Source organism: Punica granatum, unplaced genomic scaffold (assembly GCF_007655135.1).
Source record: "Punica granatum isolate Tunisia-2019 unplaced genomic scaffold, ASM765513v2 Contig00009, whole genome shotgun sequence".
NCBI lineage: Eukaryota > Viridiplantae > Streptophyta > Magnoliopsida > Myrtales > Lythraceae > Punica > Punica granatum.
Genome location: NW_022204033.1, coordinates 34,499 through 61,426, shown reverse-complemented (window position 1 = coordinate 61,426; position 26,928 = coordinate 34,499). Strand labels below are relative to the sequence as shown.

Below are 26,928 nucleotides of genomic sequence, written 5' to 3'. Positions count from 1 at the left end.
ATATTTAAATTATAGACGGTTATAATTAGAAGTTGAAAAATCCAACGAATGAGAATTGTGTCCCATGGTGGCCTTTTTTTTGGGTCCCATAGTAGACACATCATATCTTCAATATTTGATGTGTATTAGAGTCTGTGAAAATAATATCACTCGTTGCATTATTAACGTGCGAGAGTTTCCATCGATCTCATTTCTCTAGAATTTCTTCATGGTATGTGAGTCATCATCAATCAATCAATTTCTATATAATAACAAACACTCGAGCGATCCTCTCATGCTGAAACCTCAAAATTATAATTGTCTTCTCTCACGTTATCACATCATTGGAATTCTTAACTCTCACACGCCGCCACATCTATTCTATTTTATAGTTTATCTTCACCCAAAAAACTTGGGGGTTTTTACCTAAAATGGCCTATGGTTTACCCGTTCTGTCAATTTATCATATGCTTTTTTTTGTCAAATCTATCCTATGGTTTACTTTTTGCATCGAATCTATCTCGACGTTATCTTTTCCGTCGACATTTAACGGTCGTGCTGACATGGCACGTTTGAAAATCAATGGCGCCCACGTGGAGCGTTAGTGGGGCCACACTTGCCACTCTGAACATTTTTTTCGGGATAGATTTGAAAAAAATATAAAACCATGGGATATTATTGAAGTTAGTTGAAAACCACGGGATATATATTGAAGTTAGTTGAAAACCATGGGATATGATTGAAGTTACATGAAAACTATGGGATAGGTTTAGGAATTATCCAAAACAAAAAGCAACCGTTAAAGCAAGCGAAACAAAAAATCCATAAGCAAAGTGTAACAGCAAATAAATAAGAAAAGTGGAACACCAAAGTCTATAGTTTTTAGAGATCCAACTTTATACCAAAATGACCAACATTTACATATCCAATACTAACCCAACAACCTACACAAAAAAACCAATCCACCACTAGTTTTCAGAGATCTGACATAATAACAATAACAAAATGACCAAAGTTACTTATCCATAACTAACCCAACAAGCTACACAAAAAATCATCCTCCACTTCTTCCACATATTTCCTACTAATCACAGCAAAAAATTACACAAAAACCAATCATGTGTCTCCTCTTCTTCCATTAACAATCTATTTCTTCCCCGTTTTCATACCTTCGAACTGTTTGTGCTGGTTCCTTGTCCTAGGTTGCCGGTGTTGTTGCTCTTGAGGTCTTGCTCTGTGCTACTATTGCTGCTGTTGCTGCTGCTGCTGGTGCTACTGATGCTGCTGCTGTTGCTGCTGTACCTGCGTACCTTTATGTTGGTTCCTTGTCCTGGGTTGCCACTGTTGTTGCTCTTGATGTCTTGCTCCCTGCTACTGCTACTGCTGCTGTTGTTGTTGTTGCTGTACTTGAGATGATTGGGTTTGGACAGGGCTAACAAACTGCCCTCCATGCCTACCCTTGTAAGACATCCTCATTTCTTCATCAGGCATCTAAAATAAATATACATATAAGTCATACTTTAAGAGCTAAATATGTAAAGACTTGCACAAATATATATAAGTGTTCAAAGAAACTTACACGAATGTATGTCATTCCACTTTCTCCTGTTAGGACCCCAATCCCTTTAAAAGCCAGGGACAATTCTCTGCGTATAAGAGCATCCACACTTGGATCCACTTTTGTGGCAGACCTTTTTTTCTTGGAGCTTGACTCTCCTCTTTCTTTCCTCCAAATCTGCAAGTTCTTAGGAAATATCAAATCTCAACACAACAACATATAAGAAGTGAAGTTGTTAACATTTGCCAGCATTGAAAAATGCACAAACCTGTAATTTTGGTCTGATGTCCTGTGCACGTGTTGAAGTTCCAGATTCTTGCACCTCTCTAGTAATTGATTGGTGGCTTGTAGATGCTGGTGCATGAGGGTGTTGCACTTCCACTTGCCTTTGCATTTGAACTTGCTGGCTGACAGAGACCTCATTCACATGACTTTGCATTTCCACTTGCTGGCTCTCATCCACTTGTCTAACCTGTCAATGACCACATTATTTGGTCATCTACCAGAGATATAGAATATGTCATTATCTAACTTAAAGAATGAAAAGTTACCTCACAACTTTTCCATCAGTGGGTTGGTTGTTATTTTTCTTGCAGGTCCTCCTGTTATGGCCATATTCATGACAGATACTGCACCTCATCTCCTGTCCTTTCCTTGAAACTTGATCTCCCTCAGGTTCTTGTTCACCGATGTGCTTCTTCCTATTTTTCTTTGGTCTTCCAAGTTGTTTCTTCACCATGGGAGGGAATATAGGATCACCTTGAGGCATTTCCCACAAGTTCTTACCATTTAATGGTAGCATGAGATGTTTATAGGCCAACGAATGCACATCTCTTTTAAGCCACTCACTCACATAGTCATCAATATCTTTCCTCACATAACGAATACAACTCACAGCATGGGGGCATGAAATGTCTGTTATGTTCCATTTCCTACAACTACATGTCTTGGCAGGTAAATCAACAACATATGTATTCCCAAATTCCTTAACTTGGAATTTCCAATCTCCAGCATGCGTGGGCAAACAAGACCTAGACCTCTCTTTGTTCTCCTCCACTATCAGCCTTATCCTAGGGCACAATGCGTCAGTAGAACACACAAAGAGATCTCTCTTCTCTGCCATTCTCTGCATAATGGCAGTCCTAATGTCTTCCAACATGTCTATTATCGGTTTACCCCTAGCATGCAATATATAGCTATTAAAGCACTCACATATGTTGTTGTCTACAGCATCAGACTTTGGAATCTCAGTGATAAAGGCTCTACAGAACTTAGTGGGATCAATTTTCAGAAAATCATCAGTACCTTCATTTGATAATGCTCTCATCTCAGCTAATACTCTTTGAAATCCCACCATTGTAGTGCTCTTAACTGCCCTCCAGAAGCATGATTTTAATGAAAGACCTATATGCTTCTTTTTCCAATTTGCATATAGATGTCTAGCACAGTTCCTATGCTTCACATGGGGTAGGAGACCTCTCACTACATTCTCGAGCCCCTACAAAATCATCAAAGATATCCCATGTTATTAAACATAAGAAATCAAATGAAAATCTACTAAATGAGGACAAATCAGTACCTTCTGTTAATCACTGAGTATAGTCCAACCATATCCTTCAGATAGTCCCAAGTCGTCCTTCAACAGTTGAATAAACCATCTCCATGAGCTTTCATTCTCTCCTTCAACAACAGCCCATGCTATCGGGAACATTTGATTGTTCCCGTCTTTTCCAACAGGACTTAATAGTTGCCCTTTCAATTCTGTCTTCAAAAAACATCCATCCATCCCAATAACTCGTCTACATCCCTCAAGAAAGCCAATTCTCAATGATTCAAAGTAGACATACATTTTCTTAAATCGAACAACATAATCAGGATTATCTCTGTCATAAACAACTTCAAAAGTGTTGTCCTTGTTCACCCTTTTTAGCTCAGCCACATAGGATGGCAACCAGCTATAGTGCTCCTCCATAGTTCCTGGTATCTTATGTTGTGCAAGAGCTTTAGCTCTATAACACACAGACATACTAACTTTAATCCCAAACTTCTCATTGATTTCTTGAGCCAAATCTCTCACATTCCAATCAAAATTTGTTCTAAATTTGTCTAGAAAGTGCTCTGCTATCCAATAATATGTAGCCTGCTGATTTTTTTCACCTCGACTACATTTGTGTTCGTCATGAAAAGTCTTAATAACAAAGGCATCTCTCCTCTGCGCGAGGCTTCCATATATTCTCCATGGGCAATTTTGCTTGCATTTAGCCTCCATCTTCCTTTTACCTGACTTCAACCATTTAATTGCATAGCCATTGTATATGGCATAATCCCTGACTGCAGCCTGGAATTGCTTAGCACTCTCAAACCACATGTCTTTCTTGAACGTGATATTCTTCATATCACACCTGGGATTGAATGTCTTCGATCTCTTCACCATTTTACTACTTTCTCCCTCATCATTAGTGCTATTGGGAGTGATCACTTCATCACTTGAATCACCATAATCACTTCCAACAGGTCTAACTTGCAGAGGTGCTACACTTTGAGGCTTCTTCGATATCCTTTTCCTTCTCTGACCATCCATAAATTCATCATTATCTCTCTCACTGCCATACTCTTCATCATCACTGGAATAAACATTACTATCACTTGCACTATCACCCTCAACTGCCATATCTCCCTCATGTTCAGCTTCATTCCCTCCCTCATCAGCAGCTTCATTCCCTCCCTCATTAACAGCTTCATTCCTTTCTTCATTCCTTTCTTCATTCCTATCTGCAGACCGTCTCCATTCACCAATATCATCATCCTTCAAATCAGCTTCGACATAGACATGCATAATTTCATGTTTGACCCCAAGAGCAGCCATTTCCATAACCTCAAAATCAGTATTCATCTCTATCAAACCCACATCCAAACTATTTTTCGGAACCACATACCACATCCTCTTTGGTGGCTTGTAACCAAAGTCATCTAATATTCCTTTAAGCTCATGCCATGACATTTTATCTTGATCAACTTGTATGATGGTTTCAATCCCTCCAACATACCTCACTTGAGGTTGAAATTGTATATAACCTCCATGATGTAAAGCCAAACCAAATTTTGTTCCCATCCTGTTAATATATATATATATATATAAAGGAATGCAGTAAAAGCATTAAAAAACTAATGATACATATTCTTTTAGCAAAGTCAATAAAAAAGAATAACTCAGACAGTCAAAAGGGAAGAAGTGGGACAGTTTACCTTCAACGTCCACTTTGGTATTAGTAAACAAATAGGGCTAGACTCTCCAGTCAACCAAACCTGCAAAAGAACAATTTTTTTACATTTATGTTCTCCAATGAACCCAACAAACAAGACAAAGCCAAAAAAAAGGAGAATTTCGATAGTGTACTGCACATTAAAGACCCAACAACGCATCATTTGTACCAACCTGTTCGTGTAACAGTTGGGACCACAAAAAGCTTCAACTTTTGCAGGCAAATGGTCCCTCCTTCAACGAAGCCTCGTCTTTGTTGCTGCAAAGGAGACCAATCCAGCTCAGCTTAGTCCCTCTGCTTTTTCGAACAGAAAAAAGGCATATAAGTCCCTCACATCCACTCAACAAATTATCAAAATCAGGCTTAAATAGTCTAACTTGACTCAACAAATAGTCATAATCAACCGCAAACAGTCAAAATCGATGAACCCCTACCTTGATCGACAGTACGCAGTGCGATATTTTTATGATTGAAAACAAAGCAAAACCCTAAACGCCAATGTTTGGCTCTCCTTCTAGTAGAGGATTCGAGATTTTACTGGGGAGAAAGAGGTTGGACGGGATTATGGCTGAGGTTTGGCGGGATTAGGGCAGAGCTTAGGCGGGATTCTGGTATAGAAGGGGCGGAAGGGGCGGGAAAATGTTCATAGGTTTTTTTCATCACTCCAATAATATCCCATGGTTTTTAGTTTTTTCAAATCTATCCAGGGATCTGTCCAGAGTGGCAAGTGTGGCCCCACTAACGCTCCACGTGGGTGCCGTTGATTTTCAAACATGCCATGTCAGTACGTCCATTAAATGTCGACGGAAAAGATAACATCGGGATAGATTCGATACAAAAAGTAAACCATGGGATAGATTTGACAAAAAAAAAACATATGATAAATTTGACAAAACGGTTAAACCATAGGCCATTTTAAGTAAAAACCCAAAAAAATTATAGTTTCTAAAGAATTTTATAAAAATTAATATTAATATACAGTTTCCTATTAATAAAATGGAGATTCCCATTTTTAATATATATATATATATATATATAATATCATTTACACGATATCTTAAATATTATATCTAATATTGAATAATTGTCTCATAATATCTAATTGGGCAACTATATAATTTAATTAATTGTAATATGATCTATGATCGTACACTTTATACAATTGTACATGAAATATTTCAATAAATTCTAAAAGTAGTATGGCAAAATATTTGATATCAATTATATTTTTTTCAGTAGGTTGATATCAATCATATTATCACATGCAATATTTTCTAAAAAAAACCAGATATTATCAATTATCTTCTCGTATTATGAGGAATATGCTATATGCGTTATTTATATTTTTCGGATAATATATGGTAACTTCAGATTTTATATATGATGATAGGAATTATTATTATTCAGACATTACCTGCTATTCAAATTAAGTTTGAAATTTTGTAGTCCAAATATAATAAAAATTTATCGATGCATTACCAGTGCAAAGAGCAGGTTTTCGCCTAATATTAAATTAAATCTATAAGCTTTCTCTGAATGTAATCTTTGCCAACACATGCAGCCTCAGTAGAGAGCACCCGACACCCCACATTACTAACAAGTCGTTTTCAATATCTTCATTGAAATTATTTTCTTAAAATTACTTATCCTCTCACTCTATTTTAAAATGTCAAAACTAAACGGGGAAAAAAAATTCCCAATGTGGAATTGAATGAAGGCATAAGAGTATTTGAAAAAAAATGAATGAATTAATATAAAAAAAGTCAAAGATAAAATACACACCATCCTCTAAAGTTTTGCGCAATGACACTCCACCTCTTTCTTAATCAAAATAAATATTCCACCCCGTTGATTTTGTTAACTTAATAGATAAATTTCTTTTGACCCTTCACCTTTATTTTCTTTTCATTTTTTATTTATTTTTATCTTCAACTTAGTACATGAAATGTGATTGAGAATAAAAATCAGCTTAATACTAACTTTAAAAATTTAAAGATTTTATGATTATTATCCTTTCATTAATTAAAGCTAAGGGTTTAAAATTATTTTTCTATAAATTTAAGATGTTTGTGATTATATATATGAAGTATTTTACATGAATCATTTGCTCAAACTCTTCAATTAATATTATTTAGCATGGGCTCAATCTCAACCCTAAAACCCTAAATAATAAAATGATAAAAATTAGTGTCTTCACATTTAAATTCTTATAAAAAAATATAAAATGTGTTCAATACACGAATTCAATAACCTAGTTTAATTTAAAATTCTTTCCGTTTCCTCCATTCACTTTACTTCACTTCCCTTCACATCCTTCTCTTTAGTGCATTGTATTTAAACAAAGTGTAACCGTAGATTACTTCCTGGCTTTATTCTTAAAATTTAGATAATTTCCTCCTGCATTGTTTATATCTTACTTTTCTCATTCTGTTGGCGATTCTCTGTCATTCTTTCTTTCTACTAGACTAAGGGGCCTGCACATATATATACAAAAACAAGATTGCACAGTTGCATAATGATTCCATTGTTCATATTGCACAGTAGCTGGGACGAACAATCCAAAATTAACGTTCAAACTTATTTTGATGTACACATTCTGTCCTTGGTGGAACAAACAAGTCAAGTGCATGAGTTGAAGTGAGAGGACATGAACAACAAACACAACATTTTCCGACAATAATCAATGGGTGACTAATTATATCCAGCAAGGTTGGGGATTGTACACAAGCTTCTGTTTCCACTTCATTGCAAGAGCATCAAGTTCAATCACGCAACCAATCGTTGTTACATGGCCCTATAATGGCAAATTGGAGCGGACTTACTAAAAGATTAGTTCTTGTTCCAAGGAGGAGTGTATATGCTTTTTCTGCCTTTGTTTTTTGCTCAATTAGCCTTTCAATTTCTGCAGTCTGTAATAGTGGGGTAAAGAAAATCAGATGTAGCACATATATCTACGAAAAATATTATCTGTTTTTTTCTGAAAAGCAGATTGGTCATGTAGGGATATTTTGTAAAAAAATTTGAAATTAAAAAATAAAAGATAATTATTAGCCATAATTTATATCTATATCAGTTTGTTTAAGAGAAATTAAAATTTTGGTTTCTAAAAGAAGTTCAAAAGATTAAGAGATAACAACTAGTTCCACGAATCTATATTTTATATTGATATATTTTTAAAAATAAAAATTAACAAATTTTTTTAGGAAGAGCTCAAAAAGTTGAGAAAATGACGATTGGTTTTACAAATCTATATTTATATATTTCAAAAAAATTTAAAATATTTTTTAAAACAAAAGCACAAAAAATCAAGAAAATAAAAATCGATCTCATAAATTTATAGTTAATATTTTTTAAAACATTATATTATATTTTTAAATAACCTCAAAAAAATCAAGAGAAATCCTTTTAGCAATTGAGTATTATAAGCTACCTGATTGGGACTACCACATCTCCTCTTAATATTATAGATAGATAGATAGATATAGATGTTCGTTCAAAATTCAAAGTTTAATGCAAACGAAATATATTTTTCTATGAGGGAATAGTTGAACACATCGTAAATAGAGTTAACCTTACATATTTTTCGATTTATACCTAATATATGAGAGTTCAACTGATCCAACTAACAAAACATATTAACTAAAAATAAAATATAAAACATATTAACAAAATGTATTTTTTAATTTCATCGTTTTTTCAAATCTATCATATGCTTTTAAAATTATCAAAAATATTTCATAGTTTACATTTTTTTTTTCCAAATCTATCCCGCCGTTATATATTCGGTCAACATTTAACGGTCATGCCACTGTAGTCCTTTACCCGTGATAGATTTGAGAAAAAAAATTAAAACTATCATTGAGAAAAAATTAAAACCATACAATAGATTTTGAGTCTACTTAATGAAAAATATAATACCGTGATAGATTTAAAAAGAAGGTAAAGTATGAAATATTTTTAATAAATTTAAAAGTATGAAATAGATTTGGAAAAAAAGGCGATAAAAACTTCAAATATAAAATATATGCCAGCGTAACTATCGGGTCACAAGATTATATATATTATTGAGACTTCCCACTGCCGCCCCGACAATTTTCCTTGATTCCCTTCCGATTCACCTCAAAGACTTTCCCTGGCAGAGTTCGTCGTCTCTTTCCATCCTTCCTTCCCTCTCTAGCTCCCTAGGGTTTATCCTCCTCCTCCTCCTCCTCTCGTTGCAGAAGCCCTCATCGCCACTTCATGCTCCCGATAACCCCCTCCTCATCTTCGCCGGATTCGTTTGATTGTCCCCCTGTAGTTCGATCTCCTACTTTGTTTACCTATCGCTGTTCGAATTTCGGGGGTCTGGGGTTTCTTCTCCGAGAGATATGTACATATCATCCTCACCGCACGTCGTCTCTATCATGCTATGTGAGAATCTCCGCGTCTTCGGCCCTGGTTTGAATCCGTTCTCTCCGTATTGCGTCGCCCATCACTGCACTGTCGCCGGTTCTTCCCGCTAATTGCGAAGCACCCCTTCCTTTGCCTCTTCTGTTTGATCATCGGTTCGGATTGGTGTCAGAGGATCATGTAAATTCGTGGTCTTGGTCGATTAGTTGTGGTTACTTCTCGAGAATCTATCCGCCTTTGCAGACTCTGGTGTTCTTCTTCATAAGGATTGGTTGATCGAGCTGCTGCCTTCTAGGGCTATAGGGATTTCGGGCACATCGATTGTTATAGTATCGATTCCAATATTTGGATATGATAATTATGCCGCAAGAGGATATTCGTCCGTTACGGAGGAGCCTTTCGCTGACGAGAAGGCGCTTGCTTAGGAGCGGGTCTGATAGGGATGACAGGGGATGGACTCTGCTGCATATCGTCGCCCGAAGAGGCGATCTGAAACAGGTAATTCAACTGTTAATTGTTGGTCCTGTGTGCTGAAGCTTGGACTCTATATGTGTACGGTTCAATGATGTTGTTATTGGCTTTCTGACACGTTAAACAGTGTCCTAACCCCATATTGTTAATAGTACCCGCGCTTGTTTACAGACGCGTATATATATGATTGATTGTGATTATAAGAGACCTAGATTGATCGATGATGATGTTTCCAGTATGGAAGAGAATGGGTTAATGTATAGGATTGGCATGCATTAAGTTGGCAGATTTCTGAGTTATGGATAGGATAAAGGGCATTATGGGGGACCATATTGATTGAAATTTCTTAAGGATTATAGTGAAATATAAATAATGCATCTGGATATCAGGATCAAATTGTTGAATTTATGGATTCAGCGATATCACTGATTTATACCACGTGGGCAGTTATTCGACACAAAAGTCAAATAGTTATTGCTTAATCTGTTTAACTTTTCTTTGAAAAGTTCAAAACCAGATTGATGACATTTGTGCTTTGAGATATATTGCTGATGGTAACTCTGTATACAGCCCAAACCTTTTTGCTTGTGAGAGATTTTGTTTTTCCAAATTTTATGCGAATTCCACTAGATAGTGGCTTGCTATGTGAATTAACAAAACTGCTCGTATTGGTAATTGGTGGTTTTTTTTCCAAGTTTTTGAAGAGTATTGGTTTTGTCATTTTTTTCAAATTCAATTGAGACATGGGGAGTACTTAATCGACCCCTCTCTCTGTGAGTGTGCTTGTCCTGGTAATTGAGTATGCTTTGTTTAATTCTTCTATGGAATGCTATTTGGAGTTTCACTGAATACTGAATCAGGCTGATATTTTTTTTTTCTTGGAACAGGTTAAGCGCCTGCTTGATGAAGGAATGGATGTGAATGTCCCTGCATGGGGCCCCAAATCGAAAGGTTTTACACCTCTCCACCTTGCCGCTGAGGGTGGTCATCTCGAGGTCATGGATGAATTACTTGAGCGTGGTGCGAACATTGATGCTAGAACTAAGGGTGCCTGTGGCTGTAAGTTAAATTCTAGTCTCTACCAAAGCAAGTAGGAGGAAAATCTTTTATGTTTTAAATATTGAATGAACCCCTATCTTACACCATTGGAGCTTGATTTTGTTTCTTGGTCAATCTAAGTAACCTTGTGACCATATTGCGGAAAATTTCATATACGTACCAAGGAATACTGTTGCATCATCCCATTGCTTCTTGAATATGTCTATGAGCTAACTTTAGGGATCTTTTAAGATCTCGATCATATGTTACCTGTATCGAGGAACTCCTGAAAGACAATGCTCAGTGAACAATTTTTTGTTGATTCCTTTTCTGACGAATTGCTGATGGCCTTTTTTAATGCGTGTGAACTCAGGGACGCCGCTCCACAGTGCAGCTAAAGAGAGGAAAAGGGAAGCTGTCAAGTTCCTGGTAGAGAATGGGGCCTTCCTGCCTGAGGACATGAATGATTGTAGATTTAACCCGCCACTGCACTACTGCTCGGGTCTCGAATGGGCTTACGAGGAGATGAAGCGTCTTCAGCTGGAGAACTCATCTTCAAGCGAGGTCTCCTCCAGCTCTGAGAGCTAAATGGCTTTTGCAAGCTCCTCTACACTTCCTCGCCTGGTGTCTTTAAAGATTACACATCCCGAAGACCTGTTCATCTGCTTCTATCTTGTCCAAGTCATCTTGCAATATATTTCCTTGTTGAGCGTCCGGTCTCCCGTCGTAGCTGAGTTGAGTCTAAGCAGTTCTGTCGTACAACTCGTGTCATAAGTCCATGTCATGTCAGATACCTTGAAGAGTTGGCGGCCTTGTTATTAGAATCATATCAGTGACCCATATGGGATGGGTTCAGTGTTGGATGAATGTATCAAGCCATGTATTTACATCTTCAGACACTGATCTTACTCGTTAACGAGTCATGACGTTAATCCGCCTACTTAATTTATGAATGGCAATGGTAATTATGCCATTCTAAGCAGACCACAATAGATGCCCATCCCCGCTTCCAATTCACCTTTGACACGGCAGACAGATGATATCTTTGGGTGCCAGTTAATTTCCGGCGCAACCTCTTTCATTTTGAGGAGCTTGAAACAGTATTCACTGCAGATTCAAAATCAAGTTTCTTGTGGGTGACGGAAATCAATGTACCCAACCTGCCTAAAAGTTGCAAGCTCCCATGTGGTTGATTCAATTAAGAAGTCTAGCTAATTGCCCTTTGAGTTGCACCAAAAATTGGCACTAAATTAGTTCAATTTTTCTATTCGGTAGAATCGAGCTAGACTCGAGAACCCTCTTTTTCGTGCGAGTTATCAGAGTCATGCCGTAAGAGCTAACCTCTCCCGCCCATGAAAAATAGAATGAAGTTTTAACTGTATTAGAGTTGAGACAAACGGTATACAACACTGTAAAATGAAGCTGCTTCCATTATTATTATTATATCTCTTTTCTCTACATATTAGTAAAAAAGTCAGCAGTTTCGGATCTACAACACTAAATGAAGCTACTCCCATTACTATGATAACTCTTTTCTCTACATAGTAGTAAAAGAATTAGTAGTTTCGTATTCTTGAGAATAGGGGTTAGTGTGGGTTAGATGGCTAAACTTACACTACGAATGTGGCAACAATCGAACTTTGGGAGGCCAAGAACATGTTCCTGGACGGAATTTGAAAATTGCAATTTCCAGGTGTTGGACTCAGCTTATTAGAACCTAGAGCCGATAGTTGCTGCTAAATCTTCACCTTGGTGAAAAAGAACTGCAGTGTCTCTTAACTATGGCAGTCTCCTGGGAATCGCATTGTCTCGGCCCTCGAGTCTTAGGAATGTCTCATAGTAATAGTCCTTTCATTCTGATCTCAACGTCTCACTGCTGGTGAATTAGCAGCTGCCTTCTCCTTCATGGCTTCCTTTTCAAGTTTCTTCTTCTCAGCTTCCACCTGTCTCTCATTCTCCTCGCGGGACTTATTGAACATCTTAACGAACACGACCAAGATTTGTGTCACTGTAAGACACAATAAATGCCCAATATACAGGAATTAGCAATTTGTTGAGAAGGAAGCTCATATGATCACGTTGAAACATAGAACATAACTGCCACCTAACACGTAAAACAGCATCTATATTTTAACAGAATGGACATATATAACTCCATGGGAGTACACTGAAGCCTCATATTTCCATGCAATAAACAAATCAACGATGCTTTTCAAATCATGGGAAACTTGCTAGGTGAGATATAATTGTGTTTGGTTTTAGAGTTGAGTAGAGTTGAGTTTTTATTTTAATTGGTTTGTAATGATTGTGTTATTGAATTATGAGAAAAAAGTGTGAAAAAATAATGAATAGTTGAGAGAATTTAGTATTAAAAATTGAATTGAATGGTTTAAAAAATTAAGGAAAAAGGGAAAAGTAATAATTGTGTTGTTGAATTGAAGATAAGTGGAGTAGAGTTAAAAAAATTTGTGAAACCAAACGGGGCATCCAGGTACTTCGTTATGCCTAAGAGTCTCCAAATTAAACAAAAGTACCCTTTTTTTCCCCCGGTACCACACTCCAAATGTGGAAATACATACAGAAACAAATTCATGAGATAGTACAAATTCTAAATCTCAATGCAACATTCTTCTAAAATAAACATATTATTAGGATAGAGAAGCACAATAAGCTAGTGAGATGATACGCATGCAAAAATATGAAATAGATAACCAAACCTTGCTCGAAGGGACACCGAGCTGGATCCTCTCCGAAGTACTGACACAATGAATCTGCATTTCTTCCCTGCAAAGGCATCGTGTTTAGCATACAACACAGCAGCAGCTTGCAGATAAAATCTAGAAAAGAAGAATCCTACAAGAAGAACCCACCACTTCCGAGTACAAAGATATGAGTGACCTCACTTCAGCTTCAGCAGTATCGAGGAAACCTTTCAGTGCCTGGAATAGAGAAACAAAGAGCAATCATACAAGGAAAAATACAGTACCTATTCATATTCCATCATTGCAATTTTTGCTGTTTAACCCACTAGAAATGCTGAAAACTCAAACTTGAATCATTGTTTATTTAGGGGCTTTTATGCTATTTGTGCAGTGAAAACCTGAAATTCTCTTATTGTCTGTGATTATGACCGTCACCAATCTTACCATGTTTCATCAATAAAAATTAAAATGTTACATCATCATACATCATATCACTCATATGCAGTAAAAACCTAAATGGCAATGCAACAATATTTGGCCGAACTACACCAAAATAAAAATCTAAATACAAGATACGTAACTACTTAGGTGGTTGAAACTTCATTAAAGCTACGTTTATTGATCATTGACTGGTTCATGGTTGAGTTTAGAATAAATTAAGAGGGAAATCACCCTTATGAGTGTGAGAATCAAATCCATAAAGCCTGACTCACCTTCTGGAAGCCTGCAGAGATGTCACCATCTCTTTCCGAAGCCATAAGCTCTTGCTCAACCTTCTCGAGACCCTTACTCACAGCTTGCATTTCTTCGGCCAAAGATTTCAGTTGAATCTGATCAAATATTCAATGAAACATGTGGAATAATTAACAGTAATGCAGTTTACATAGGAGTGGCAATTAATGAGCATTAAATTTGGAGAAACAAGTAACAGAATAGAATCTCCCATGCCTTAGAAGCAGCATCCAAGTGAGCCAGATCCTTGTCAAAGTCCAGCAACTCCGGCATTTTTTCGGCAAGAAGCTGATAATGACCATAGTTATTGTGATCACGAAAAAATCAGGAAGCACATATAAATCCAGAAGCATAGAGCTTACTAAAGGGAAGATAAAAGAGAGCAGATGATCCTCGATGAACATCTATAATAACCTCAATGGGCAACTATTTCTTTATTACCATGCAGACATTCTTATTTCTTACCTTGCACAGGTAATGCATCAGAGTCATCTTGCTATTTCTCGCCCGAGTATCAGACAATTTTAGAAGGCTGTCTAATTTAAATCCAATTGCCGAACCTGTTGATCAAATTCCAATTACGAAAATCAGATTTGAGACAGCTTCATTATAGCATACACTTAGACCAAACAATTAACACAAAAGTACCTCGTGCAGTGCCCTGATTTAGAGCATTGCCCAAGGTGAGAATTGTCTGCATTATCTGACGCAATTTTGCTGATTCCTTTACCTGCAATGCACAACATAAAGATTGAATGTAAGCCAAAAGGGCAAAAATAAAACAAATAAATAGACGAAAATGGGGGAAACAAAAAAAGACAGAAAAGGCATATACTATAAATACATGTAGAATCACACTTTTAGAAAGCACGCTGCACCGGCCTGTTTCCCGGATCCCAACCAGTTCTTGCTCATTGTCCCCCCACCCCCATCCTCCACTGTTGTTGTTTTTTTGCCCCCTGAATACCCCTTTCCCCTAATTTACGGATTTATATATATATATATATATATCTTTAATTTCGGTATTATAATCTGATGGGACCTATTGACCCTGATTGAACCCAAAGCTTGCTAGTCCGAAGGCTGGTCTGCATCCAAAAAATATGTGCCAAAGAATTGCAAACAGAAAGTGAAACCTTCAATTTGTACCTCTCTAGTTGCATCATTTATAGTACTGAGGTTATGCCTCAAGTCATTCACCTGAAAAAGGTTAGCCTGTAAGCATCATATAATCTGTAGAGTAACCTCCAAAGATCTATTGGACCAGGAAAGATAAAAATTACTTATGAATAAAATATCACGAGAGAGATAGATAAGTAGAGTATACCTGTGAGGAAAAAGTGATCCTGAAAGCAAACACGCGTAATTTAGATTCCACCCGTGGAACCTTCATTAGCTCCATGAAAAACTGAAACATTGGAAATCAATTTCAGCTATCAAAAATCTAAATGCTATTATCACTTCATATAGGTGGTATTTGATTTTCATAGGACCTGCTCACACTTCCCAAGTGATTCCTTGTCCCCCGTGTAATTCTGAAACCAAAGATTACCAAAAAGATATTCATTAGAGAAGAAGGATTGCATACTGTATTCGTTTTGTCAAAAGATAGTCTCTTTATTTCTCTTGCAACAGAGTTGGAGTTCGATTGAGTGCGGTAGAGTACCTTTAGAGTCTCCATTTCTTCTTTTGTGGGGCAGAACTTGATGAGGTTCTCGACCTGATCAATGTCCAAAGCCGAAGAATCCAAAGCCAGAACCGCATTCTGAAATCATACAGTCTTTAGGACAAGATGAATTGCAGGAAATGTCTAACACAATAGCAGCAGTAATGGTGGCTACTCAACTAAATAAACAATGAACTAGAAATTACGCTTTAAGAAAGAGCATAGTATACAAGGTATGTATACATGTTAGTGGACTTCCCAGATGCACATGCAGAATCATATTCTACAACAAAAAATGAAGCCAACTTCATCACACATATATGCATTTCAACAGTTTCATTTGTCCCGATCAACAAGATAAATCAGAACCATAGCACTAAAGCCTTGTCCGGTGCCATCCACATAATTCTTCTATTCTAGATTTAAAAGAAAAGGGCTTTTGGAGAAAGTTTCACTTTAAAAAATTGTACATTCAAACAATGAAATTTTTTTTAATCAAACTCTGAAAGCTGGTGTCATTGCTGTGATGCAGAGAAGTACATAGTAAGTCAAGAATAAAACAGACAAATCCAACAAAGCAATAATCTTGGGAAAGTACTATATAGAGCAGTTAAAGGAAAGAATACTTACAAGCATATCAGGCAAAGGAATTTTTATCTTTGAGAGCATTATTTCACAATTATAGGCTCTACGCAAGTCAACCTGGTAGAAGAAATCAGAAAGTAAATACTGACACCTGAATAATATAGCAATGTACAGTATGAATATTTATAATATATGACAAGGAACCTAACAACAATAAACTCAAGTAGAAATGCTTTGAAGGAGCCGAGGACACTCTTTTACTAAATGAATGTAACACATGTTCATATAATCTACAGATTCTCTCTTTCAAAGGTCAAGAGGGGAAAATATTTGTTTCCTTCCCTTCCGGTTCCAATTCATACAATGAGTTGTGATTTTGAAGTAAGCTTGGCATCTACATGTATACAGGCGGTAGTGCGCCCCTCTACAAATTCATTTAAGTTTTTGATTTTTCGGCCATCTAACTAAAACATATCTGAGCAAATAGAATACCAAAAAAAGATTATAAGGACTGCGACTTGTGAGGCTCACCAATTGTACTTTCTCAGGTTTGTTGATGTTAGAACGTCGACCTCCACCTTTATTGATCCCGCTGCCATCTGAAGTGGCTGCTGAAAACAGACTTTCCAGCTCTGATATATCAATCTCTGGTGCCCTATTAAAGTTATTTCATCCCATGACATCAGAAACATCATCCAGAAACATTTCTTCCGTGACATATTGAGTACGTATTGAGTAATGGCACACCTGGACTGATTGTCTTGCTTTTGAGAGTCCGCCCATAGACTTCCCTGCATTGCGCGTGTCACTTTTACCCAGTGCAATGGTTTTAGAGAGGCTTTCTTAGGTGCCATTGCAGTCCCAACAACACTAGCTCGACTTTTACTGTGGCTTATCAAACCAGGTCTTCCCTTGCCTACAGATGGAGGGGGAGGAGGTGGTGCACTTGGCCCTTTGGATCCTGGTGGTGGAGGGGGAGCACCAGGAAGTTTTGGTGGAGCGGGTGGCGGAGGTGGACCTGGCCGGCCAGGTCCTGATGGGGGTGGAGGACGTGGTGCTTTTGGCACACTGGCATGAGAAGGGACAAGGGAAGGGGGGAGAGGTGGAGGCAGGGGAGGTGGCCCACGAGTAGTACCATTACTAGCAGATGAACTGGAATTGGATGTCGATGGAGGTGGCGGTGGAGGAGGTGGAGGTGGAGGTGGTCCTTGCAGTTTGGAACTAAGGGGCGGCGGCGGTGGTGGCGGAGGTGGTGCAGGTCGCATAGGTGAACCTGAAAGTGGACGGCAAGCAGTTAAGGAAGTGGAGGTTGGAGGTGGAGGTGGAGGTGGAGGTGGAGGTGGAGGTGGAGGTGGAGGTGGCGGTGGCGGTGGTTTAGGGCCTCTCAAAGAAGCAGCAGGCATGGGTGGCGGAGGCGGAGGTGGTTTCAAAGAAGCTGGTTTTGGGGGAGGTAATGGAGGAGGTGGAGGTGGAGGTGGAGGTCTTTGCAAAGAAATACTTGAAGATGGTGGAGGAGGTGGTGGGGGTGGGGGTGGCGCTGGACGCGACAACGTTGGGGATGATTTAAGTGATGCAGACGAAAGAGGGGGAGATATTGACTGTGGTTCAGGAACTTTACCAGACATGAAAGAAGGTGGGGGTGGGGGTGGGGGTGGGGGTGGGGGTGGGGGTGGTGGAGGGGGAGTTTGGGAGGGTTGTTGAAACAAGGAAGAAGAGGAAGGTGAGGGAGCTGAAGAAGAAACTTCAGGAGGTGTCCTGTCATTAACAGAAGGTTGCTCATAAGAACTACTGGAAATATAGGGAGGTGGTGGTGGTGCCCGTGCCGGTGCTTTTATAGCAGTAGTCATAGGAGGTGGAGGGGGTGGTGGAGGAGGTGGTGGAGGCAGGTGGGTCTGGGTGGAGACAGAATTTGAAGGCAATGGAGGAGGAGGCGGGGGAGGCGATGGTTGTTTGTAGACTGTAGTTGGTGCAAGTGATTCTAAATTGAATGAATCAGTAACTGGAAGCTCATCAAGGGAGGGTTCTTGATCAGCATATGGCCCACCCATTTTCTCTGATCCTCGATCAAGAAGTTCCATGGTCGATTTGGCATCAAGTGAATCTTCACCCTCAAAAGTTGTAGGCTTGTCAGGCTTTGTTGGATCCATTGGATTATTGGGAAACTCAGATGCTTCGTCAGAACTATCTGCCGCACTGGATGCATTGGTTTCTTCCTCTGAATCGATAGGAGATGTGTATAGGCTCACCTTCTTTTGCAACCTTGACAGTTCTTTCACATCATTTAGGACTGAAAGCTGTTTAAGCAACCAAAGGGCAGCATCATCACCATTATCAACCCACTCAACGCCACTAAAGAGTTCCTGAACCCTAGAGAAAGCTTCAATTGGTAATCCACCTTTCTCCTCGCCATTTAATATGGTAATGGGGGCTCTCTGTGGAGAGATACTCTCAACATCCCCAAACAGAACCTGAGGTAAAAAAATCTTCATATTAATATGACTTCAAAAGTCAAAAGGTGAAGGAAAAAAAAAAAGAGTAAGAAATTTGGATATAATACAACACATTCACGACACTTATCATGTCAGACTGAAAAGGTTAATGAAAGGATCATGTATAGATTGCTTGACTCGAAGCTTGTGCTTATTATTTCACACAGTTTCAATTTTCCGAAGTAATATCTTCTAACACGTTCAATTTACCATCTATTTTCTTTCTTCAGGAAAAAAAAAATTGAAACACTAGTTCATGTGTTTCCATCATAATATTTTGTAAAATGTAATCCAGCATTTTTCTTTTTAACTTGGAATGAAAAATTGGAGAATTTCTCTTGGCTACAAGAAAAAACCTTGGTCTTCTTTCCATTGCTAACATCTGTTGCTTTAGCATGTTATATTATGCAGAAATACAATCCAACCATCAAAACATTCACCTCTGCACGAAATCCTTTAGGATACCGCTCCTTTGAGTCCCAAAGAATATCCAAGTTATCGGAATTCAGCATCAATATGTTTGATCGGATGAAAGCAGTGCTGAACATAACCCGGAACATCATAACTTCCCTTTCTGAATCTGCATCCAAATGGACACACTCCAACACGACATCTCCTTGGACTAAACATTGGATGTCAATCTTAATCACATCGCAATCTGCCTGTAACAAACCATTACAACAACTGAGGCGAATAATAGAGGGAAAATCCAAAAGCAAATGCATGACAGGGAGTTCGAAAACAAGAAGTTCCGATGCTCCTCACTGAAGGAAACATCTCTCAAGGTGCAGTCCCAACATGGTTTTCTCTTTTTTCCGGGTTATCAAGAAATGAAAACAAAGAACAGGGTAATAGGTCTGGATGGTCAGGGAAAATCAGGGCAGCTTGGCCTTTTCTTGAAAGTACAATAAGATAAGGCAATAAAATCCCATTGCACTTTAGAAGATAGGGTTTTTTTTATCAAAATATCAAAGCTGTCTCAAGTTTTGAAAGAAATTGAGCAGAAAAAAGAGAACTATATATGCGTCATTCACCCAGGACAACAGAAGATTGAGACGGCTCTTAGAAACCAAAGAAAATCAATTGCTTTATCAGATAAGACTTAGAAATCTCACCTGGCAATAATGCCGTAGGACTTTCTTTGCCTTGGACATAGAGTAGAGCATCTGCGTTGAAAGCCCACCTCTGCTCAGAAGATTCCTTCCAAAAATACGAATGACCGGCCGGCAACCATTATGGGAATCAAAGCTTGGAATGGACCGCAAAATCAGACAATCCAAAGACAAGGCCCGCTCTGGAGGTGGCCATTGAGGACCCATATTCCTCTTGGCTATGTACTGAAGGTAACGGAGTTGAGAAGGCAACGGATTGAGGGGCGATAAGAGTTGCAGAAACCCCTTGGGAGCCTCTCGATGGACAATCTCGAGAGTCTTCTTCTCTCCGTGGAATTTCCTAAAAATCAAGAAACCCGCGAGCAGAAATGACAGGAGGGGCCACCCTCCTCTCTCGCAGTGCAGGAGGACGACATTCTGGTGGTTCCCAAGAGAGAGCCAGCTCTCGCAGACTCGAAGAAAATGCTGAACCAAAGAGAGAGGGAGCAGGGGACAGCCCTCATACTGACGAGGATAGTCCACGACAGTAACATCATACTGGCACAGAATTTCCGCCAACTGACTCCGCTTCTCTCCCTCCCGGAAATTGAATGCAAGAAATGCGGAGTCTGGGAATTCTTCGTGTAATTCTGTTATGATCTCGTGCAGGTAAATCTCGTACATGTCATTGGGCAACACTTCAGTAGAAAAACAGGAATCGAAAACTGCATAAGCACAAAAAACAAAAGGCAGGTCAGTATATTATTCAATAATCTATCAGATTGCATCAGAAGTAAGCTGGTAGAAGAAAAAAGCGAGAATGGAGGGTTTACCATAAACTCTTTCGACAAACTCAAGCAGCCCATCAGGGGGTCTTCTGTGGAAGAATCTACTGAACAGTGAGTCTAGGTTCATCTCTGCGATCCAATTCTTTCTACCACATTGAATAAGCGCCTGAACCGAATTCAAGGATTCAACCCCCCAAAAAAAAAAAATTCAGTTCAAAATTCCCCTTCCTCTTCACATAGTCAGTTCAACATTTCCATACAAGAATGCAACGAATAACAAAGAAAGAGCTCAAAAACAAATAATTAGCAACCCATTAACCCTAACATCCAGAGAATTGATTAATTCAAACTCAAAATGGCAACCCGCCCACATAATACCAAGAAATGTTAACACAGTCCACGACAGACAACCTCAGGAAGAACCAAAGATTGAGCTGAAACTGAGAACTTCGCAGGCGATTAACGCGTAAAAATGCAACAGAAATCCAGATGAACTGCGCGAAAGAGTAAAAATTCTCATATTGAGGCGAACCTGGAGCGAGGAAAGGAGTGAAGGGTTTGGGCAAGATGAGGGCGCGAAGTGAAGGCGACGAACAGACTGACATTCAGCGCACCGGAAGTCTCTCTCAGGCAGGGGAGTGCTTCCGAGCTCTGCTCCTCTCTATCAAATTTTGAACTTTGAATTTGAGAGGATGGAAAGAAGAGGAGAAGAGGAGATGAGAGGAACAGTAACGATTTTGATTTTGATTTTGATGTTTGATTTTTCCTTTTTTTGAATACTTTCCATTTTTTATTTTTTATTTTCAATTTTCTTAATTCTCTGCTGAAATTCTTTCCGTTTTACTGGGCAATAAATAATATATTGCTCTCTGATTTGATGCCTAATCTTGGGCCCTATTCAGAGGCCCATCCTCTGGAAGTTGTGCCCATTGTGGCCCAAACGTTTTATGCCATCTCAAGCCCAACCATGGCATTGGCCCAACGCCTCGACCTGGACCGTTTTCACTTCACCAAGCTTCTGGAGCAAAAGAGGTGATATCGATCGGAGGAAGTTGATAAGCATCTGGAACAAACGAGGTTGCAACGATCGGAGGAAGTTGATGAGTGAATTTGGGATCAAGGCCGCAGTCATGGGGCTGGTGATTCCAATCTTGAAGGGCTAGAAGTTGATTTGGTGCTTGTAGACTGCGTTCTAGTAACCTTGACCATGGTCAAGCACCCAAACGAGGATGTGACTTGCGCTTATGGGGACAAGGTATCCTAACCATGGCACGTATCACAAGCCAATGGTGTTGAACACATCGGCACATGTGGTTACAAATTTGTGACATAGTGTAATTTTAAATAAAATATTGTCTTGTGAGACAGTGGCACGTGTTGTATTTCTTATACACAAGACTTTCTTCTTACCTTTTTAATGGGGCTTAATACCGTGTTTTCTGAGTGACTTTGTTTGTCGAGGTATTTCTTTTTTGGTTATGATTTCCTGTCATCTATTTTTTTTTTAGTCAAGTGGGAAATGTTTTAGGTGATATATATATTTAGATTTATTTCGACATATCGTGGGGATTTTAAATTTATATATACGAGAGGGAATCTCGTATCAACACAGTTACTGGGAAATGACCTTCTTGAATTTGGGTCTGTAACAGAGACTAAAAAACATAGATTTACATTTCTGAGGATTGTAATTTCTAGTATTCGATAGCGAGATCTTCCTTACTCTCAAAGTAATATATTTGAGACCACCAATGCAGAGATATATATTTATATCTATATTAGACTTTGCTATAATTTCCCGTATTAATTGTTTTATTTATCCTTTTCTTTTATGACTTATAATAATGTATTGATCTTACATCAGAGGAAACTGAGCAGCACGTATGTGGTCCAGTTCTTATTATTATGATGACCAAGCAGAAGCAGAGCATGCATGGCCCATTGTAATTCATGATGAGACTTTCAGGGTGGGTGGATCATATTTTTGGGGCTATGAATATTTCCAGTGGTCCACACTTGATAATTTTATGGCTCTGTAGGTCCATTCTGGTGAAAACATTATCATAAAATGAAAATCATAAATTTTGCCAGATATTGCTAATATATCAATGCATTACAAGGGGAACGGGCAGTGCAGTTCAAGTCAGATAGGCAAAGGGGGTCTTGGGACTTGGGCAGGTCTTGGCATTGTTCCAACCCCAGCCAGAACTTTTGCTGCAAGACGTTTTAGATCATCAGAAAAAAAAGAAAAAAGGGAATCAACTTTTTGTCATTATTAACTTTTCCCCTGGTGAAGGACGCAATGCAATAGAAAATAAAACAATTTTATTATTATAACAAAAAAGGAGAGATGGAACTATTTTGAAAGATGTGGACGATTTTACAAGTCTACCATATAGTGAATTTAAAAGATGCTACTGGGGGAAAAAAAGAGATGAATTCATACACCCATTACAAATTTGGAAAATTGAATATGATCAGTCATATATATATATATATATATATATATACATACGTATACTTGCTTAGCGGTTTTGAAGTTCTATCGTGACTAGCAAGAGATTGATTGAGCTGATAAGTGTGTTTGCTCCTTTTTCTGAGGTTCGAATTTTATAAGGAGTCATTGGAAAATATTCCTATGAATATAGCTGACTCGGCGTAGATGACTAATTTGGACTGATTCACGAATGAACTGGCCCGGATTTATGCTTAAGAGAGCCTCAGGATTACATAAAAAGTAAGGGGAAAAAAGTACCATTTTAATTATAAGAGATAAGTCTTAGCAAAATTGCAGGGTTCGTGATTTTCTTTTGATGATGGATGGAATTCATTCATGCAAATTTTTGCGCTTATAATGGACAAAAGAAACTAATAAATATAGTATAATGAAATAGAAATTCTAATATTTAATAAAGAGGTACATGTAGTCTCACAATGAGAATCAAACTTGAAATAGCTTAGTCACCAGACGAGAGCGTGTGCCAACGTGCTTCACCCTCATGCAATTTACTACAACCTCTTAATTTTCTTAGTTATGAAGTGAAAATATATGCCAATATGTTATACCCTCATCCAACTTAAACAACAAAATAAGAATGTGTTTGGCTTTAGAGTTGAGTTTTGGTTTTAATTAGTTTATAATGATTGTGTTGTTGAATTATGAGGAAAAGTGTGAATAGTTGAGATAAAGTAATGATCGTATTGTTAGATTGTGGAAAAAGTAATGAATATTTGAGAGAATTTAATATTAAAAATTGAATTGAATGATTAAAAAAAATTTACAAATGGAAAAAAGTAATAATTGTATTGTTGAATTGAAGATAAGTGGAGTTGAGTTGAATTGAGTTAAAAAAATTTTCTAAATCCAAACTCACTCTTAAGTGTTCCATCCGAAAAACTGGACCAAATCCTGTTAGAATAGTCCACCTTTACTTAAGGGCCTGTTTGATTTTTAAATTCGATTTTAAAATTTTAACTATAACTTTAACTCTACACACTACACAACAAAAGTCAACAATAAAATTATTAATTTTCCATTTTTGTTCTTTTTTTAACCATTCAATACAATTTTTAATAATAAATTCTCTCAACTATTCATTATTTTTTCTATAATTCAACAATAAAATCATTCCTTTTTTTTAACTATTCATTACTATTTCACATTTTTTCTTATAATTCAACATCACAATTATTACAAACCAATTAAAATAAAAATTCAACTCAACTCAACTCTAAAACCAAATATATTATAAAAAACTGAAGAATACACCTATTAACAGTTACTTAACTTTTTCGTAAAATACTTGATGGTATTATGCAATCATTTTTATCAATTATACTGTGAAATTTTCCAATCTTACAGTGAAAAAAAAAGTTTGCAATAGGTTTAAGCTGATTAATAGGTTTAATAAATATATATAAATCTAATCATATATTGGTATTGATATTCATTTTTTTTTCGATAAGTGATATTCAGAATATTATATAGAACTTCAATGAGGATATTGGAATATTTTATGAGATATTCAATTGCTATTTAAATTATATTTGTATTAGTCTCATGAACTTCTATTATAATAAAAAAATATTTGAGATCTATAAATAAGAAATCTCTCTTCACTACTATTAAGTGAGTGAAAACCTTTTATCATTTGACTTCTTTCTCTATATTGTATCAATATAATATATGATTTAATTATTATCTATTAACGCTGAATATGATTATACGAGAGAGATGTGGATCACAAGCATGAATTTAATCCCTCCATGGAGGATCTGTTCCCATACGTACCATCGATGTGCTTCAATGAGGTGAAAGATGCCAAGTTTGTTTGTGGGAACGACCTAAAGAGACGACATCCCATCTGAGCAATCCAACAGCGGCCCACTATGCGATCGCAGGGCCACATAAATTATTGGTGACAGCAATTTTCAGCATAGACGGAGTGCAAAATCTGAAATTTTCTCAACTTTAATTAAGGATTTAGGGTATAAATATATTTCAATCAATGAGATTTTTCGTACCTTTTTGTTTGTCCTTTTATACCCATCAGGTTCTTGTATATAAGAGAACAGAAAAAGAATAAAGAAAAGTTCCCATTTGATGATGGAAATAAAATTGAAAAGAAAGGGGATGTAATAATCATCACAGCTTTTTAAAGAAAAATTTTGCAGCAAGAGAAAATTGACGTTAGTAGAGGTTTATTTTTGAATGAATCAAGCTATTTCGAATTAAATTAATTATATTTTATTAAAATTTCGACTAGCATAGTGCACGGCGGAGAAAAGACAGTTTTCAAACTGCTTGTCCTTGCCTTGAGGGTTGTTTTCTGTTCAGTTTCTTTGCTTTTGCTTCAGGATTTTAGTTAGGCATGGACTAGACTAGGGGTATCTGCCTTACAATAAATCCGATCGATCGAGTCAGATAGCTAGCTAGCTAGCTAAGCTCATCAGTTGGAATTTATCAGTATTCACTGTTTTCATCTCTTCTATGTATATAAGACACGGATGATGATGCGATACTTGGATAATACATGCGTGCATGGGATCTTTCCCAGAATGTAAAACGTGTAAATTTATATGACACCAAACAGATCCACTGCACCTTAATTTAGATAATTAATTAATATGATCCTCGTTATTTCTAAAATATGGCTAGCCAAAGTTTGGGATAGACTCGTCTATGCATTTAAAATCTATATTCGAGACTATCAAAGAAGCAACAAGTTGAAGAGACATATCAAACATTCTTTGATTCGAAATATCCAATCTGATGAACGAGTGCACATGTCAGAGGTTTTTTTTTTTTTTCCTTTTTACCTTAAAGAAAAAGGGACATACACAAAACTAAATTGAACGTTTAGCAACTTTCAAAATGTCACCTAATAAAATATGACCTAAACCATTAGTTAATACATATGATGAGAACGCCAAAGAGGATATATATAAGTAAGAGAATGTCTAGCATGACGGTTTGTATAAGAGTAACCTGTAAGTGTTTACTTTTTACAGTAATTGTATTTTCAAATGTATAGAGCAAACTGTTATCCACGTCTCATATGTTGGCCTTCTATTTCTAGTTTCTACTTTCATACAATAGGATTTTTTTTTTTGGTGAATTAGGTCGCGGAAGCACATACAGTAGCAAATTTTAGAACACAAATAGAAAGATGATCAGTTCATTTAGAAAAATGCCTCAAGATTGGAAAAGAGAGAAAAAGAAAGAAAGAAAGAAAGAGCAAATACCAGCCAATCGATGCCTCCAAGGTATACCCATTACATGTAATACCTTCTCCTCCAGGGGCCGCTTCAATTTCTAGGCGAAGTGAGAATTTTCTCTAGAAATTAATTCATACTTCCCATATTTATTACGTTGTTTGGATGTAAAGTAAGTCGTTGTAATAAGCAATATTATCAAAACTGGATCTGACAATGGACCGGTCGAGAAATGGGTTCACGGGTCCAACCGATGACACCTAATAAAATATGACCTAAACCATTAGTTTTTTTTTTCCCGGTGGAAACGAGGGAAAAGCCCTAAATAGCAATTAAATAAAAACAAAATGGGGTATGGAGGCCCCTGAAATATCGCCTAATAGAAGTGGTAAGACCCCATTAGGAGCTGAATGGAGAACATGAGTGCCCAAAGGGAAGTCGATCGCCCTCCTAGCAAGCCAG

General features: G+C 37.5%; 4 protein-coding genes across 4 annotated transcripts; 1 reads left to right on the top strand and 3 right to left on the bottom strand.

The window, feature by feature from the left end:
- Window positions 1-1,462: 1,462 nt before the first annotated feature.
- On the bottom strand, window positions 1,463-2,894 carry LOC116189751. Its single transcript, XM_031519462.1, has 4 exons — window positions 2,094-2,894; window positions 1,806-2,009; window positions 1,579-1,714; window positions 1,463-1,470 (listed from the first exon to the last, which is right to left on the bottom strand). Exons 1-4 carry the CDS (start codon window positions 2,892-2,894, stop codon window positions 1,463-1,465), a joined length of 1,149 nt encoding a protein of 382 aa, XP_031375322.1.
- Window positions 2,895-3,122: 228 nt separating this feature from the next.
- LOC116189750 lies at window positions 3,123-4,538 on the bottom strand. The gene has a single exon (XM_031519461.1). It carries the CDS (start codon window positions 4,536-4,538, stop codon window positions 3,123-3,125), a length of 1,416 nt encoding a protein of 471 aa, XP_031375321.1.
- A 4,343-nt stretch (window positions 4,539-8,881) lies between these two features.
- Window positions 8,882-11,677, top strand: LOC116189748 (phytochrome-interacting ankyrin-repeat protein 2-like). Its single transcript, XM_031519458.1, has 3 exons — window positions 8,882-9,687; window positions 10,548-10,719; window positions 11,072-11,677. The coding sequence occupies exons 1-3, from the start codon at window positions 9,541-9,543 to the stop codon at window positions 11,284-11,286; spliced, it is 534 nt and encodes a 177-aa protein (XP_031375318.1). The 5' UTR covers window positions 8,882-9,540; the 3' UTR covers window positions 11,287-11,677.
- A 423-nt stretch (window positions 11,678-12,100) lies between these two features.
- Window positions 12,101-21,500, bottom strand: LOC116189747 (formin-like protein 14). Its single transcript, XM_031519457.1, has 18 exons — window positions 21,284-21,500; window positions 20,797-20,917; window positions 19,988-20,688; window positions 19,313-19,534; window positions 17,131-18,851; window positions 16,915-17,038; window positions 16,429-16,500; window positions 15,799-15,897; window positions 15,626-15,667; window positions 15,460-15,540; window positions 15,282-15,332; window positions 14,781-14,862; window positions 14,598-14,692; window positions 14,349-14,420; window positions 14,114-14,230; window positions 13,569-13,637; window positions 13,416-13,482; window positions 12,101-12,706 (listed from the first exon to the last, which is right to left on the bottom strand). The coding sequence occupies exons 2-18, from the start codon at window positions 20,876-20,878 to the stop codon at window positions 12,561-12,563; spliced, it is 3,843 nt and encodes a 1,280-aa protein (XP_031375317.1). The 5' UTR covers window positions 20,879-20,917; window positions 21,284-21,500; the 3' UTR covers window positions 12,101-12,560.
- Window positions 21,501-26,928: the final 5,428 nt, after the last annotated feature.